The sequence below is a fragment of the Miscanthus floridulus genome, chromosome 10, assembly GCF_019320115.1.
Source record: "Miscanthus floridulus cultivar M001 chromosome 10, ASM1932011v1, whole genome shotgun sequence".
Classification (NCBI taxonomy): Eukaryota; Viridiplantae; Streptophyta; class Magnoliopsida; order Poales; family Poaceae; genus Miscanthus; species Miscanthus floridulus.
In genome coordinates this window covers 92,830,778-92,847,240 of record NC_089589.1, presented here as the reverse complement: position 1 = coordinate 92,847,240, position 16,463 = coordinate 92,830,778, and the positions used below count along the sequence as shown (strand labels likewise).

The 16,463-nt window shown below is 48.9% G+C and overlaps 1 protein-coding gene and 1 non-coding gene across 5 annotated transcripts; one reads left to right on the top strand and one right to left on the bottom strand.

Annotated features, from left to right (window-relative positions):
* Nucleotides 1-303: 303 nt before the first annotated feature.
* Nucleotides 304-9,699, top strand: LOC136485112 (uncharacterized). 4 transcript variants are annotated; one of them, XM_066482058.1, is made up of 8 exons: nt 304-707; nt 3,326-3,356; nt 3,444-3,820; nt 7,732-7,940; nt 8,308-8,443; nt 8,569-8,827; nt 8,952-9,078; nt 9,162-9,699. In XM_066482058.1, exons 2-8 carry the CDS (start codon nt 3,336-3,338, stop codon nt 9,233-9,235), a joined length of 1,203 nt encoding a protein of 400 aa, XP_066338155.1. In that variant the 5' UTR covers nt 304-707; nt 3,326-3,335; the 3' UTR covers nt 9,236-9,699. The 4 variants fall into 4 exon arrangements, with proteins under 4 accessions (XP_066338155.1, XP_066338153.1, XP_066338154.1 ...); XM_066482056.1 differs by having other exon boundaries at nt 8,299-8,443; XM_066482057.1 differs by having other exon boundaries at nt 3,323-3,356; nt 8,299-8,443.
* Nucleotides 9,700-13,522: 3,823 nt separating this feature from the next.
* Nucleotides 13,523-13,661, bottom strand: LOC136490459 (small nucleolar RNA Z247). The gene has a single exon (XR_010767739.1). It is a non-coding gene; the product is annotated as a small nucleolar RNA Z247 (small nucleolar RNA).
* Between the last annotated feature and the right edge of the window lie 2,802 nt (nt 13,662-16,463).

Sequence of the window (16,463 nt, the reverse complement as noted above, 5' to 3'; positions counted from 1 at the left end):
GGACATGAAGAGATGGCAGGTGCCGGAGGTAGACTGAACGGTTGCCAAATAGGTGTGACGTGGCAGCATGAGAGTTGAAATTTAGGAGAATTTATTTATTATTGCCTATTAGTGGGTATGAACTATATAGAGATAAAAAAAAACTAGCGTCTAGCGAGCGCAGAACAGATGAACGAGGAGTAGAGGAGCAACAGCCCACTTCGAGGCTAAAAAAAAAACAGCCCACTTCGCCTCCAGCCGCACTGCTGCTGTGCTGCAGGCCCTCGTTCAATCCACAGAACCAGGGTGGACGGGCATACTCGCGCGGGCCGCAGGGCGCGCATAAGGGAGCCGAACGGCCCTGCGCCCTACTGCAGGGCGGCTCGGGGTCGGGCCACCGGGCGGCGGGCGGCGGGCCCTAGGGGCGCGAGCGGGCGGCCGTCGAGGTCGCGCGGGCGGGCGGGAGGCCACCGAGCTCTCGCGCGCGGAAGGGGCCGGGCGCTCGTCGGCGGGCTGTGGGCGGCTCGGCGGCAGTCGGCGTCGCGGCGCCTGGGCCTGGCTGGGTGCAGGCGCTCGGCCGGCACGGACGCACGCTCAGGGCCCCGCGGGGCGCACGGTGGGGCTTAGGCTCGGCCACCGGGGGGCACAGGCTCTAGGCGCGGCAGGGCGGCTCGGCAGGGCATTCAAGGGCACGGCAGCGGTGGTTCAGGTCCAGAGCAACAGAAGAGGTAATTGTTTGGTCCGCATTCTCTTATCTTCTGTTGTTATTTTCTATGCTTGGACTATTTAGATGGACTAGTTGTTTCGTGTTATAAATCTAATAAATCTAAATTTTGACGTAGCAAAACAAGTGCTAGTTGTTTGTTTACAGGAAAATTTGTTCTTCAGATGCACGTCCAGTATGCATCTTAACAATTTTGTTTGCATTGCTGCAATAATTCAAGTAATCGGTCAAAGGTGAAGAAAACCTTTTCCCTGATGTGTAAGTAGAACTGTAGTGTACAATAAACTAGGTTGCCGACGCGTTTTAGAGTTTACCTTTGATATCCAAGTATGGTTCCTGCTAGACAATGTATATTCATATATTGACGCGTTTTAGAGTTTACCTCTGATATCTAAGTATGGTTCCTGCTAGACAATGTATATTCATATATTGACGCGTTTTAGAGTTTACCTCGGATATCCATGTATGGTTCCTGCTAGACAATGTATATGCATATATTGGGTTTGGTCCTGGGCTGTGCAGTCCCAAGCATAGCTGGCCAGCCCTCCTAGAATGTGCTGCCCCTCGTGCCGCCTTGACCTTCTCTGGTATCGCTTCCCTTCGCACCCGGAATCCCCCGCGCTGCTCCTACATTCAGCCATCCCCGGCACACCTCCTAGCTCTCCCTTTACTGCGGCAGCCGCGAAGGCCAAGGCCTCCATCGACGAGCAAGTGTTCCAGCATCTTGCTGCAGCCTGCGAGGCGAAGGAGGCCCCCCTTCGCAGGGCTAGGTAGGCCCGCAAGTCCACGCTTGCCTGCACGCATGAGGCTGATCACGAGATCACCCTTGCAGTTCAGGACCAGGGCGCCGCCGCCCCATGCTATCAGGATGCTCTGGCTCGTGTCACCCGTGAGCGTTGTACCTCCGGACCCTGAAGATGATGCTGAAGCCGATGTCGCCTCCCACGCGCTAGATCTGCCGTGCACTATCGAGGATGCCATGCTTCTCCATGAAGCTGCTGACATCAGCGCACCAAGCATGTGGAGATTGATCACCATTTTGTTCATGAGGGCATTGTTCTCGGTCATGTCTGCAGGACCGCGTCTTTTATGTTCCAACCTCCTCACAGTTCACAGAACATTTTCACCAAGGGGCTGCCTTCCACGGTCTTCACGGAGTTCAGTTCTAGCTTGAACGTTCATTCATTCGATGATCGAACTGTGGGGGCATGTTAGACAATGTACATGCGCATATGTTCTTGGGTTTAGGCCTGGGCTATGCAGTCCTAAGCACAGCTGCCCAACCCTCCTAGATTGATTAGAGATAGGAGACGGCAGGGACAGAGCCAGGATTCAGGATTTAGATATAGGGGGGGTGGGGGGGGGGGGGGGGGGGGGGGGGGGGGCAAGTCCATCAAGTGTTGACAAAAAAAATTAGGTTACCAGTGCCAAACATTGATGTCGGTTTTAAAAAAATCTTGACCTTGATGTTGGCTTAAAAAACTATAAATCATCTTTACTCTTTCTTTTCTTCATCTCGAACACGTGCTAAGCGCCTAAATTGAAGATATAAAGAGCCTGCTGCCCCTGGCAGAGGAGATCTTGTTTGGTATTGTTTCTATAAACACAAGGTCCCCTCTTACAATGGGTGGTAGCTAACAACCTGGGTCTGGTAGCTACCCACTTTGCGGATGAGTGACGCGTGCCTGCTCTAACGGCAGGATGAAAGCTTGCTTCTGCTGCGTCTGTGACAAAAGACCCCTCCATTTCGCATCTGACTTTGAGCATGCGTGGTGTCAAGTCTGTTTGCGCGACCTGAAAGTGGGGTGACACGGCAGCAACCTGGGTAGGCATCAACTTGTTTCAATGTCCTCAGTTTCAACACGATAAAAAGCTAGCCTGCTACACAATGAAACCTGCTGCATGCCTCAGCTCAGAGTTTTGACGGGAAGGAAAAATTCTATTGGCCACAATCACTCACTTTCCCTCCTAATACAGGTACTGTAACCAAAACCATGCTATCCAACTCCCTCCCCATGCCCTCCATAGCTACGGCCTAGGAGCCTACTGACACAGTCACAGACTTGGTAGCTGCCAACTCAGCTCGTGCAGGAATGCAGGGTGCCGTGGCCATGTACTCCATACTTTTCATCGTGCAAAAGTCGCTGTCCAGAATGGGGTTATTTTTAAATAAGATTTTAATAAAAAAGGATTAAAAATAAAAAAATTGCAACTGACTATGTCACTATGTTAATCGACCCAAATAATGGGTCTGTCACTATGTCAGTCAACCCAAATACTAGTTATTTCAGCATTTTTGTTAGAAAAATGGCGGAGTAGCTGTGTAGGAGACCCATGGGCTAGTATTGCACGCACAAAAACTGGTGTGTAGCCGAAAGCCTTATCTGCTATAGAAAAATGGGAGAGCAGCAGTGGTCCCACCCACATGCACTGAAAAGCCGAACTCCAAGCCACACCACCACACTTTTTTTAGTACATTCCTGTCAGATGTAGACACGTGATTTGGGTGGGTACATATCCCCTCCTGGTGGTTTAACTATCACCTGCCCAAATTAGTCAATTTGCTGTTTTACACGATTTCTATTGCTTTTAGTTCCTAACAAGTTGTTTGCTTATTAGTAGGTTTTCAAGAATGTCTCAGCCAACTGTGATGGTAATTGCTAATCTCTTTTGTCAATTTATTAGACAACCCCGTAAATTATTCAGAAACTAATGCTGTGCAAATGCTTTTGTTATTTAGACATGCATTGGACAGGAAGAGCATAAATTGATTGTGTATGATGAGACAATTGCAATGGGAGACTCTTATCGAGCTGCAGTGAAATGCAAAGAAAATATTCAGTACTGTATTGCTGAGCCATTTGGTGATGTAGATGAAGCAGTGCGTATCTACAATTTGTTGATTACCTTGAAGCATCCAAATCTACTCTCCCCAATCGGTCTTTGGGCATGTCGTGGGGGTGATTTCGGAAAAGGGGAAGTTAAAGCGTTCATAGCATTTGTGCCCTTTGACGGTGCTCTGGTTGATCTTTCAAGGGAAGAAATATTTTTAGTTGAGGGCAACAGCTCTAAAGCCAAATCTTATGGTTTCTTGCCTCAAGGTTCTAGACTGTTTTGGTAAGTAATTTATTGTTATGCATATTTGTTGCACACAAAGTAATTTCTTTTAGGAACAATGGCAGGTGCTTTGCCTTTTTATTAAAGAATTTAGAAAAACTACCAGCCTTAGACATCATGCTAGGGCTTAATTATGTACAAAGAGATAAAAGATTGCATAGCTAGCTAACCTAATTATGCCTGTGCTAGTCGCTACAAGTCCTTATAAGCAAGAGCACTCTATCCAGATTGGCTCCTCTATTCTCTAACCACCTCCTATTTATCTCCTTTCATGTATACCAAACTGAGTAAATTGCCCAATGAAGTTGCTTGCAGTGAGTAGCTCCCTCCAATGATGCAATGAAACTAGTTCTTGCTAGCATTGAGTAGACTTAAACCATAGCTTCCTTAAATCCCTCTCCAAACTTGTTTTGCACAAGAGCACTCTTCTTCGATGGTTGAAGGTTCACCTGGTGCCCTATTTAGCAGCACTTTAGAAGTTGTAGAGCCCCACATAAGTGATAGGATGACTCAAATTGCATGGTCTACACCCTGATCGTTATCGAATTTTCACTAGTACTCTGTGGACTGATCTGTTCGCCGCTCTAAAGGTTGAATTATGGATGAGTTCAGGACACCATCTTCAGTCTGATGGCCAGACAGAGTGTGAACCAATGTCTGGAAAAGTGGAAAACTACCTTGTTCCATGTGAGTCAATTAAAGCAACATGTTGGTCCTAAAGCTGTCCCTAATCCTAGGCTTCCTCTGGTAGATTCTGATGGGCGCCGCACTGTGCTTGCTGAAATTCCAACAATGAGCCTGTGGTCCAATGGCTTATCCACTGGGATGTTTGTCTAGCATCTGAGGCCACATGGGAGGACTCCGTTTCCGTCCGCAAGGTTTTTCAGTTCTGATCTCGAGGGGGCGGTATTTTCATGACTCCTTAACTATGCAACCAGAGAACAATTGTTGCAGCCGATTGGCATTCAGCAAGCAAGACACCGGGTATCCTTCTATGCGGATGATGCAGTGAACTTTTTGAGGCCTTCGTCGAGTGACCTCCAAGTCATTAAGCTCCTACTTGACCTGTTTGGGCATGCCTCTGGGCTTCAAACTAATTTGACAAAAAGCTCTGCAACTCCTATTCACTGCTCGGATGAGGATAAGCTGCATACCTCAGAAATCTTGGCCTGTGCAACAATGTTTTCTGATCGGCCTATCGTTCCTAATTGGTCTGGTACCGATTAGGATGATCAGGACGATTAATCGACGATCAGGACGATTAATCGACCTCTGATCGGTCTAGTCGTCCATATAATCGTCCAGCATATAGGAGGACTATATAAGTATATATCATATATGTATGGTATATATATAATATACCATATACTATATATTTATATAGTAGACATCGAGCATATTTCTAGTTAGTTGGTTACTTACCTATGAGATTTGACTCCATATTCTTGTCCCAGCCTCCATATGTTTGCTGATTTTCTGCAGGAATAATAGATAACTTGAGTAAGTAGATGCAAAAGAATAGTGTGACAGACTGACAGCATTACAGCAGCACATACTCAATCCAGATCCAGAAAAGTAGGAATTAAGAAAACTAGCATAGTCCACAGCTTACTTAATATAGTACGAGTACTGAGTACATACTACAAACTAAATAATTAAACACTGCAAACAACATTCAGAGTTTTTAAGATAACACTAGCTGCCATTCAATCAGCATTCAGCAGCCATCTAAATCTAAATAAGCAAATCATCATCCAAATTGAAGCCGCCTCCTCCATCTCCACCCGAGTCTCCATCCACCTCCATTCCTACTTCAGCATTAGATGCATCTGGCTGAACTTGTGCTTCATCTTCATGGTCATCATCTTCATCATCAATGCTATCTGGAGCAGCAGCTGCAGCAGTCCTTGGATGCTTCCTGGTATACATCTGGCACACACAGCGGGAGTGAGGAGTACTGAGGACTGAGGAGAGAGAGTGGGGGTGAGGTATATAAGAGAAACCCTAATGGGACTGGCCCAAATAAATAGAGCCCAGTAAACTGAAGTAGCCCATCTGCCTATTTAGTGCTGATCGGCAAAGAGACCTAATCGGACGATTAATCGCGAGTAATCGATGATTAATCGGACGATCAGGTTTCTGATCGCTCTGATCGAATCGGAGGGCCTAATCAAGTGCTAAGTACCGATAAGGATGATTAATCGCGATTAATCGGACGATCAGAAAACATTGCTGTGCAATCAGGGATTTTCCCTTCATCTACCTTGGCCTTCCCCTCACTATCCGCAAGCCAACTAACTACTAAGGATGTGTTTCTGTCTCTGAAGATTACCTTCCAGGTTGGAAAGCCTCCTTGATGAATAGAGCTGGGCGCTCGGTAATGGTTAGAGCGGTGTTGTCAGCTTATCCCATTTGTCATATGATTGTTCTGGATCTTCCAAAGTAGGCAATCAAGGCTATTGAAAGAAAAAACGCAAAGGCTTCCTGTGGAGAGGTCAAGAACAGGCAAATGGAGGTAACTGTCTTGTGTCCTGGACAAGAGTTCAGCATCCTTTAGAGTATGGTGGCTTAGTTATTCATAACCTGGAAATCCTTAGTTTGGCTTAGGCATTCATAACCTGGAACCGTTGGCTTTGGGCTGAAAAAACAGACCCTGCTAGGCCGTGGGCTGGTTTCCCAATCCAAGTGCCAAAGAATGCCCAAGCACTTTTTAGTATGGCGACGGAAACAATTGTGGGGAATGGTGAATCCATTCATTTTTGGTTGGATCGGTGATTGAATGCGAGGACCATTGCGGAATTAGCTCCCAATTTATTTAAGGCAATCCCAAGAAGGGCATTCAAAGCTCGGACGGTAGTTGTTGTAAAAAAAAAAAAAGCTCGGACTGTAGCCCAGACACTCCAAAATAGGAATTGGGTACGTTTTTTTTTAATTAGGAATTGGGTACGTGATATCAAAGGGCCCCTAACAGTTCAGGTACTGGTTGAGTACCTGCTGGTATGGGACTCGGTGGATGGATGGCTTAATTCTACTGTCAAGTGTCCCTGGTCAGCATCGTTGGAAGGTAACCCAATCCTGGGTAGAGCAGGAAATCCGCTTACGCCGCATTCTTCGTTGGAACCATCAAGTTCATCCCATGGAGGAGGATCTGAAAGAGCTGGGCCCCTCTGCTGCAAATTCTTCTTGCGGTTGGCTATCAACAACAGATGTTGAACTGCAGACCGGCTAGCCAAGCAAGGATTGCCTCATCTGACTGCCTGCCCATTCTGTGATGAAGCTGAGGAAACAATCCAGCATTTGCTAGTCTCTTGTCTTTTCTCTCAGCAGGTTTAGTTTTTCATTTTGCAGCAACTGAATCTGGCTGCTGTAGGACCTACCATAGGAACAAGTTTCTCTAGCTGGTGGAGTGTGATCAGAGGGGTACCGAACGAGGCGCGGAAAGGCCTAAACTCCCTTATCATTCTAGTGGCTTGGGAGATTTGGAAGCATCGCAACTCATGTGTGTTTGAAGTTATGCAGTCAAACCTTCAACCTCTCCAGACATTGGATGTTGAGAGCACCATATGGTGCTGGGCTGGTGCTTCCAAGGCCCAGGCCTCCTCGCTGGGTCACCATCTTCATAGTTTTTTAGGCTTTTGGTGTGTGTTCGTGTTCGGGTTGGGCTTTATGCTTACTCTTTGTACTTGTGTTTTTTTCCTACCTTAATGAAATGGCACGCAGCTCTCTTGCGTTGTTCGAGAAAAAAAGCCAGAAGTAGTTCGTGTTCCAGTTCGTTCTACTTAGGAAATTAGTTTGTCAAATCCATTGGATCCTGACACTTATTTCTTTTCAGTTATATTCACTTTTCTTACTATTAGTGTTTAACTCATCATGTCATCATCATTAATATACATGTTCTTGTGGTTTTTCAGTGACATTCTTAATGTTGTCGACTGCATAAATGGGCAGTATGAAAATGCCAATGCTGCAACTTCTTTTCCTTTACGTCCACTTAAAGTTAATCCTCGAAGAATTGTATACAAAAGAGTGGCTGAAGGCGAGTATCATGTGTTTCTATGGGCAGATTTCTTAAAGGAGTTCCCAAGCCACAAGAGGAAGAAAACCAAAAGGGGACGCAAAGGTACGTTTTCTTTGGATCAAACTGTAGAATTTCTTTCATTACTAAAAACACACTACTCCCTCAACATTTTGAGTTAAATTAGACCCCCTGGGTTTGAGACCTTACGTAGTACTTATATTACAATTAGCTCCTTTGATATGTTCCTTTATCACAAGTTGACAACTGAACTATTGTTTCATGACTTGTTTTTTAGTTTAACATTTTCCAATTCTCAAGGTCTATTACTTTATCAGTGAGAACATTTCTTCCACTGATCTGATTGCTACCAATACCGGAATTGTTCAATGCATTTAGACATTTCTTTAGATTTTTTTTTTGATAATTTCCTGCTAACATTTCTTATATCAATATTTGGTAGATCCAACAGTAGATGATGTTCGATCAATGAATTGGGAATCCATTGGAACATATCTCAAAAACTTTTGGAGTAGGTTTGAGCTTACACCAAATCAAGAATTAACACAATTATTCACTCTGCTGACCAATACAGAAAAATCGCTAATGTAAGTGATTTTACTTTTAACCATATAATAATATGAAAGTTTCTCGATAATGACCTACTATATGCATTTAATGGTGCTCATGTCTAATGCTTTTATTCTTTTATATTCATGTTTAAACTATGTAGCTACAGTGACTTGATGTGGAAACCCGGGTTATGGGATGTTGATACAAAAGTCCATTTCATTCGGGAAGTATACTGGTGCATTGACAATGATAGTGAAAAGGAAAGAAAACTAAAGTCTATAAGTAGTCTTGACCTGAAGAGTTGCATCACAAGTCTGGGATTTACTGATAAGGAGTCGAATCTTTTCAATTCAGTGATGTTTTTAAGGAAAAAGGTCGTCGCCCACATGGATGATTTGTACAGCTACAGAGGAGCAAAGGTACAAAAATATTTATGGACAAAATTTAAACAAACTAAATAATTAATTTAATATCCTGTACATGCATGGAGTTTATATACTCTTCCTTTTCCTTGCATTAATTCAACTTCTATTTTTTTCCTAGGATGATATGTGTAGGCACAAAAGGGAAATTGAAATAAGAGTGCAAAAGTCAAGGCCGGACTACATGATCAAGCTGGTGAAGCATATGCAGACCCTAAACTGGATTCCAACCTCTCCCCTTCTGAGAAGTATGCTGTGGGCAGCCTGTACTTGTTAATGCTTCAAACTGGAAAAAAAAACGATGCTTACAATATCCATTGGTACAATGCAGGTTCAACTACATATATCCAACCTTTCATGTGTGGGAGTAACAAAGTTACGGACCCAAGGAGGCCAAATGGGTAGATCAGTAAAAGAACAACCAAGTAGATAGGGAAACATATCTGAATTACCACCATTGACTGTAACTTGTTTCGCCCAAGTGGATATGTTGTAACAACAGATGTTATAAACCCTGTGGGGCGTGGTGGGTGTTAGTGGTAGAGGCGTAGAGCAGCAACAGATTTTGGTTGCCGACTTAGTTCCTGCCTACTCTCGGCAGCGTTAGACCTGATCTGAGCGGCGTCAAGGGGAGGATTTGTCCGGACGCCCCTTTGGATCTCATCCATGACTGATGAAACACACACGGGAAATGAAGAAGAGGTTGCTATGCTGTGATCGGAAGTGCAGGTGCTACAATTTGAGATGTGGTTGAGGTACAGACCCTCAAAACTGAGATGTCTGAACTTTGTTCCAATCTGAAGTCCTGTGTTGTTGCTGTGGAAAACATTAAAACAAAGGATAGCCATCTTTCTTCTCAGTCAGGTGTTTGTGTTTCTGCTGTCTCCTATGGTTGTGCTGGTGATCCGGATGGTCAGATTATTGGATCTTTGTTTGGAACCATGTCTTTGTGATGTCATTAAAAAAAACACCCGCCAATGTACAACGGGTCCCATCGTCGTCTGGCGAGGCGAGGGGGAAAGCCCGTGGCCTGACGCGAAGTCGACCGCCGGCTCCAGACCGTGGCCTGAGATGCTCTTCTGGTTTGGGCGTGCGCGGGAGAGAGTTGTCGCGTTGTCCTCTTCGACGTGTCCTTGTCCTCCGTCGTGCCGTTCAGATGGGCCGCCGCCGCCGCCGCCGTAGGAAGTCCCACTCTCTGCTGCGTCGGCGCCTCTTCCCTGCCCTCGCCTCCTCAGGCCGTCAACCGTCATCGCCGCCGGCGTGAGCTTCCACCACGTCTCACCCGAATCCCCCAGCGCAGCACACGCGCCGCATCGCTGCTGTCATCTGATTGAACAGCTCCTGCTCTACTATTCATCAACCAGACCAGCCGGCTGAACACTGTTCATCAACAAGCCGCTACCGTGTTCCTCTCTCGCAAAACCAGCTAGTTTCAGCCAAGTTTTAGACCAGCGAATGGGGCCTTATATTCAGATTCATTTTTTTCGTTTCTTTTATTGTGTGAAAGTGATACACTCTGAGAAAAGATGAGTGTGCTGCACATCTGAGAAATATATGAGTGTGCCACTAGGTGATGCTTTGCTGCCTGATGCTGCATCTCACATCTTTGATGGGTCCGATCTGATTCATAATCCAGCACCTAGCTGTATATACTTTCACATATAAATTTCAAACTGGGATGCTAAATTTCTCTGATGCAATTGTGCCCATAGCCTCCCAAAGAGCATCTCCAGGTCAGAACTGTGCATGTCAAAATTTGATCTGTCAGGCATTGTGCTTCCAAACATAGATGCATTTCAGAGTGTACAGCACATACCATTTGCTACTGTTTTTGCAGTATAACTCTGCTTCTCTTCCCTTGCAATGTGAGCAAAGTGTCTGACTGGCACAACTGCAGGTTCAAAATGAAGGAAAAAAAAGGTTAGGCGTTTATAGACACTGGTTGCATAGGGTTTTGCATCTGCAGTGTAGTGCATGCGTCACCTGATAGCAGCTTTGCACCCAAGGCAAGTTAATTGTTTCTTTGCAAACAGAAGTTATATATTGGCTGTTTGGCACCTAATGTATGGTCTGATTGAACCAAATATGCTGTCAGCGAGCATTTAGCTGTTTGGGGCCTAGCTTGTCTACCTAGCTTATATTTTTTTTGAACCGAATATGAATGTTGCTTTTGATGACTGAATGTTGCTTTTTTTTAAAATGTGAGACAATTGTTTTGATGACTGAGACAATATGTAGCAAAAACACTAAACTACATCCCATATCGTAATAAAGAAGAGCATGTCTGGATGTTGCAATAGGGGGCTTATATTGGCTGGATACAGTGTATTTACGAATCATTGTAATTAAGAGTTTAATCATACAAACGACGCACTTCTAACGAGCGCCCTCGGTGGTCTTACAGCCGTAGGTTGGATCGTCCTAGCAAACAACTCTAAGCTTCGATATTATATAAAAGGTTTACAACCGAGCTAAGAGCAGCGCTGCAACCTACGAAGCTGGGCACCTTCGCTGCTGGCTGCGCGATTCGACTCCGGCGTCCTAGAAGAGCTTTCTACCTGCCCAGGTGTTGGTCGCTGGAAATAACTCGTCCAGGGCTTCAACTTGGCTCGACGTCAAGTTCTCTGCGAAAATGGCGTCGTATGCTCCCTTGGACGCGAAAGAAACTGGTGCCAACGGCGGCGCGATGCCCATCCTCTTCATGAGTAGTACCTCGCCCCGCTTGGAGGTCGGTACGTGCGACAACTGCTGAGTGGCAATCCGCCTACTCTTGATTGGCAGGGGGCGCTTTATTACCGCCTTCTGCCTTGGAGGACTCGCGATCAATGGCGACTTTCTCTTGCACTGCACCTCCTCGGCGAACCTTGTGAGAAGCCGAGCAGCCTCATGTGGCGTGGGCGTCGTGTCGCTGGGGTTGCGCGTGGCCACTGTGATCTCATCCTTGACGTTGAGTTGTCCCACCCGAGGCGGCGTGAGCTGCGACAGCTCCGGCACCAGCGACAACTGAGGCGAGTGAGCAGCCATCACCGGAGAATGGGTATCCATCAATGATTCCTCAATCCCCAGAGAGGCAGCCTCCAGAGTAGGCTGGCACCCAGGCGCTGGTTCACTCACTGGTCAGCTCACGACGAGCGAGGCGGCGAGCTCCTCCAGCATCGGATCGAAAGAGACGACCCATGCAAGAGGTCCCGCTCTCGCGCACAGCGCCAATGCCAGCGGATCTGGCTCAGGAAAGCAGAGTGCAGCCGTAGAAGTAGTTGCGTTGTCAACATGGTCGGTAGGCACACCCGTGACGATGTCCCTCGGCTTAGTCCGGCGTCGACGTCGTCTCCCGCCGGCGCGCCCCTCGGCCCCCCGCGTGGCACCCACCGCACTGCGGTGGGGCGCGTGCTGGGAGGCTAGGACGTCATCACGAGCAAAGTGATTTGGCAGGTTGGTACCCTTCGCCACTGAGGTCGAAGCAGGCCTGGGCCGCCTGCAGTCCTTAGCGAGGTGTCCGAAGCCGCGGCAGCGCAGACAACGCCGTGGCAACTGGCAAATCGCTACTTGGTGCGAGTAGGAGAGACAGTTGAAACATCTATCGTGAAGCTGTGCAGGGATCTTCCGAGCCTGTGCGCGCAAACCTGCGTCACGGCGAGGCTCAACCGAGGCGGCCACAGGTCCCGTCTCCTGCCGGGGGAGGATCTCACGCCACCCATCGACGTTGGGGGTAGAGACCTGTCCACGGTGACCGAGGCGTTGGCGCATAGGAACGCGGCCATCCACTGGCCGATGAGGTAGTCCGCACACCAGCTGTGGGCGCGGACGGCTGCGCTTCCTCCGTCTTCGCTGACGGCCGGAGCCCGCTCCAACTTGCTTTCGCCCGAGGCTGTGATGGCCTCTGATTGCTCCACAGCAGCCCGGAACCTCGGTTGGGCGAGGCTGGGGTTTTGCCAGACGCCGAACAACATCCATGTACGTCACTGCAGTCTGGTCGTCATGGGAATCCTCGGCGCTAGCATCGTCCGCCCAACGACGGTACTTAGAACATCCTCTCAGTGAGCCGCTTGGGTAGAACGGCACCGCGGCCGGCGAGAGGGAGGGGCTGGCCAAAGGCGCCGCGGCAGCCTCCTGAGAGCCCACAGGTCCAAAAGGCCCGGTCTTGGACCCCGACGACGCGGAACCCCCAACATCGACGGTGCCGCCCACACAGGATCCATCTCCCTCCATCGTTGGCGGTGGCTGCGGCGGTCGTGCAGCGGGCCTGCCACCTCCGGCGTCCTCACCGGTGCAACGGCCATCTCTGGCGACTCCATCGGCGGAGCTGGCCTCTCCGGGGATAGGGTGAGGCAGGGGATGCGGGGAGGTGTCGGCGGTCCACCGTATAGGAGGACGTTGCTGCAGCAACATGTCTCTGATCTTCTCATCGAACCTGTGCCAACAATCTGCGGCCGTGTGCCCCAATTTGAAGCATACCTGACATAGTGGTTTGTCATGGCTTGTTCTATTACCTGTACCAGAGTTGTTGAAGGTGTTCCTGTTGTTGCGCTGGCTGTTGCCAGTGCTTCCTCCAGCAGGTCCACGACGGCCGGCAGCCAGTGCCATGGCCACGGACTCCTCTTCCTCCACGTCCGCGGACTCCACCACCGCGGCCACCGCGATGTGCAGCATTTGCAGAGTACTGGTACCCGCTACCTTGTAGGTTCATGCGGGTCTCATAGGCCAAGAGCTGGGCGTACACCTCCTGGACAGGGACAGGATCAGATCTTGCAGTCACTGCTGTCACGACCGGATTAAAATCCGCATCAAGGCCAGCGAGAATATACTCGACTAGCTCCTCTTCTTCAAGGACACGGCCGGCGGCGGCCATCTCATCCACCAGTATCTTCACTTTGCCGATGTATTCGGCAACTGTCGAGTTGCCCTTCTGCGCAGTGGCAAGGGCGAGGTGGGTGTTGACGACGCGGGCACGCGTCTATGACGCGTATACATGTCGCGGATCGCCTTCCATGCATCCGCCGAGGTCTTCTTCCTGGTAACTTGAGAGAATACATCCCTGGATACGGACGTGAGGAGGAAGCTTAGGATCTGTTGATCCGTTGCTACCCATTCTTCATATGCTGGGTTGGAGACTTTGGCTTCCTTCCCATCGACTTTGCCGTCGATTTCCTTCGAGGGCTCCACCTTTGATCCGGTGATGAACCCCTCCAGACGCGCACCACGGAGGGCAGCCAGAACCTGCGCCTCCCATAGCGCAAAGTTGTTCTTGCTGAGTTTCTCCGAGACACTCAAGCCGAACAATGGATTCAGATTGAATCCTGCCGATGAACTAGATGCCATAATGGAGTTGGTGGATCGTTTTGTGGGAATTGGGATTGATTCTACTAAGCAGAGGCTCTTGATACCATGATAGAATTCATACAGACGCTAGGCGAGGAAGTTGCACGGTGGCGACGGGTTGCGTGTTGATGTTATGGTGAGGAACAGCCCCTCACCGGTGGCTTACATAGGGAGCAGGAGACCAATCGTGATTTGACCATCAGCCTATACAGGAAAGATACAATCACTGCTAACCTACCGTACAGGTCTAAACTACTATCTCTGGCCAAATCAAGATTGGTTCCTTTACGTATTTGATACACAAGATTATCTAGTAGGATATTAACTTGTCTAATAAGCCCCCCACTACGGCACCACAGCAGGCCGGCCACCTCCACCGCCACCCGGCCGGCGGCCCCACAAACGCAAGGAAGAAGAGAGAGGGCGGAGGCAGACGCACCTGGAAGCCAAATGGACGCAAGTCGAAAGGGAAGGTCGAGGGAGAAAGCAGGGGTTGACCGATCTTATGCGCACAGCTCGGGGACGGGGACCTAGCTGGGCCCACACGCACTTCATCATACACTGATCTTCATTCGACAATAGCATCTAGGTGAACCTCTCTACACCACCTATCCAATCAATGGTCGAGGACTCGAAGAAGCGGGCGAACGCGAGGAAAAAGGGCGGGAAGGAAGATGCGCCGCATGTCGTGGATCCGACGACGCACAGTAAAAGCGCTGACGTATCCACTGCTGGCGCCAAGGAGGCTGTGGTACAATAGTAGTGATATTGGTAGCTATCTCATTCCCAAGAATGGCTCAAACTAAGTCGTGACAGACGTTTCAAAAAAGTTTGTACCACAGTAGATGAAGAATAAGGGCAAAGAACATAAAGAGCAAAAGAAGTACAATTTCTATCTCGTTCACACTGAAAAGTTGTTTGAAGTTCTTATGTCCTTTGGAGCTCTCGAGTTGCCTGACTCCGATTAAAAACCTTTTCCAGGTGCTGAATTATTGGTTCATTTCATTAAGTATGGCAAACCTGCCTGCATGCCTGGCACACACTACTACACAAATAATTTTATGAGCCGGTGCTCTTTTATTAATCGAGGCAGTTACAAAATCCAACGGCCTCATAAAATGCTCGGCGATTAAGCGAGGTGGTCCTTTTATATACCATGGCGTCAAAAAATGACCGCCTCGCAAAATCGATTTACGGAGGGGATTGTTTTATTTACAGGGGCGGTCAAGAAATACTCGCCTCCAAAAATTGATTTACGGAGGCGGTCGTTTTAAGACAACCGTCTCTAAAAATGTTCTATTTTCGGAGGCGATCGTCTTAAGGCGCCCGCCTCGGTAAATCCATTTTCAAAGGTGGGTGCACTATAAGGCCCACCTCAAAAAATAGTGGCCCAGCTCCGAACACAGGCAAAACCCACAACTATCTTCTACCAGGCTCATAGCTAAGCTAGACTTAGGGTTAACTAGCTCACTCTCCTAGCCGCGCTCCTCCCCTCCCGTTTCTCTCACGGCAGCGCCCCTCTCCCAGCCCGCCCCTCCCCTCCCGGCGGCGCCCCAACCCTCCCCTCTAGGCGACGATCCGCCCCTCCCGGCGTCTTGCCTCCTTGCGGATCTCAGTTCTCCCAGCCCGGTGGCCCTCGCCTCCCCTCCCGACGGCGCTCCTCCTGTCCCGACGGCCCTCCTCCCAACTGCTCACCTCCTGGCAGCTAGATCTCGGCTCTCCCAACCCGGCGGCGCTCCCCTCCCCTCCCAGCGGCCCTCCTCTTGATGTCTCTCCTAGCGGCGCTCCCCTCCAGCTCGACGCCGCTCCCGCTCCCCCTCCACCTCTAGATGTAGCGATGTGCAGCCGAATTGACGGCGTGCAGCCGGATCCCAGCGGTGGCCGCAGTCCGTGGCCCCCAGTGGCTGGATCCGGCAGTGGTGGTAGCAGATTCAGCGAGTGACGGCGACGGCGCATGGATGGGCTCCGTGGGCTCGTCGTTGGTTTTTTTTTTGTTTTTCTGATTGATTAACCGAGGTGGGCAAAGAAACCGCCTCCGTAGGTCTCCATGAACGCAAACCTTTGGTCGGAGGCGGTATTTCCGTTGACACCCAAAAGTGTCTCAAGGAGAATTATAGGCATCATTAACAAATCATGTACCATATACATGTTGGAAGTCCAATGGCACATCAAAACATTGAAGAAGTCACGCGGAGAAGACGACGAGACACGTGAGCCACCTCCAGTAGGCTTAGCCGACTCTGCCTCCTCCAGTCAGCTTAGTCAACTCTGCTTGGATTTTGAACCGGCTTAGATTCCAAATTGGTTTTTGGCA

Excerpts from the sequence above, each read along its gene's own strand:
- LOC136485112 (XM_066482056.1), top strand. The coding sequence starts at position 3,336 with ATGTCTCAGCCAACTGTGATG. Across the intron at positions 8,444-8,568 it reads AATACAGAAAAATCGCTAAT|CTACAGTGACTTGATGTGGA; the intron begins GTAAGTGATTTT and ends TAAACTATGTAG. Across the intron at positions 8,828-8,951 it reads ACAGCTACAGAGGAGCAAAG|GATGATATGTGTAGGCACAA; the intron begins GTACAAAAATAT and ends TTTTTTTCCTAG.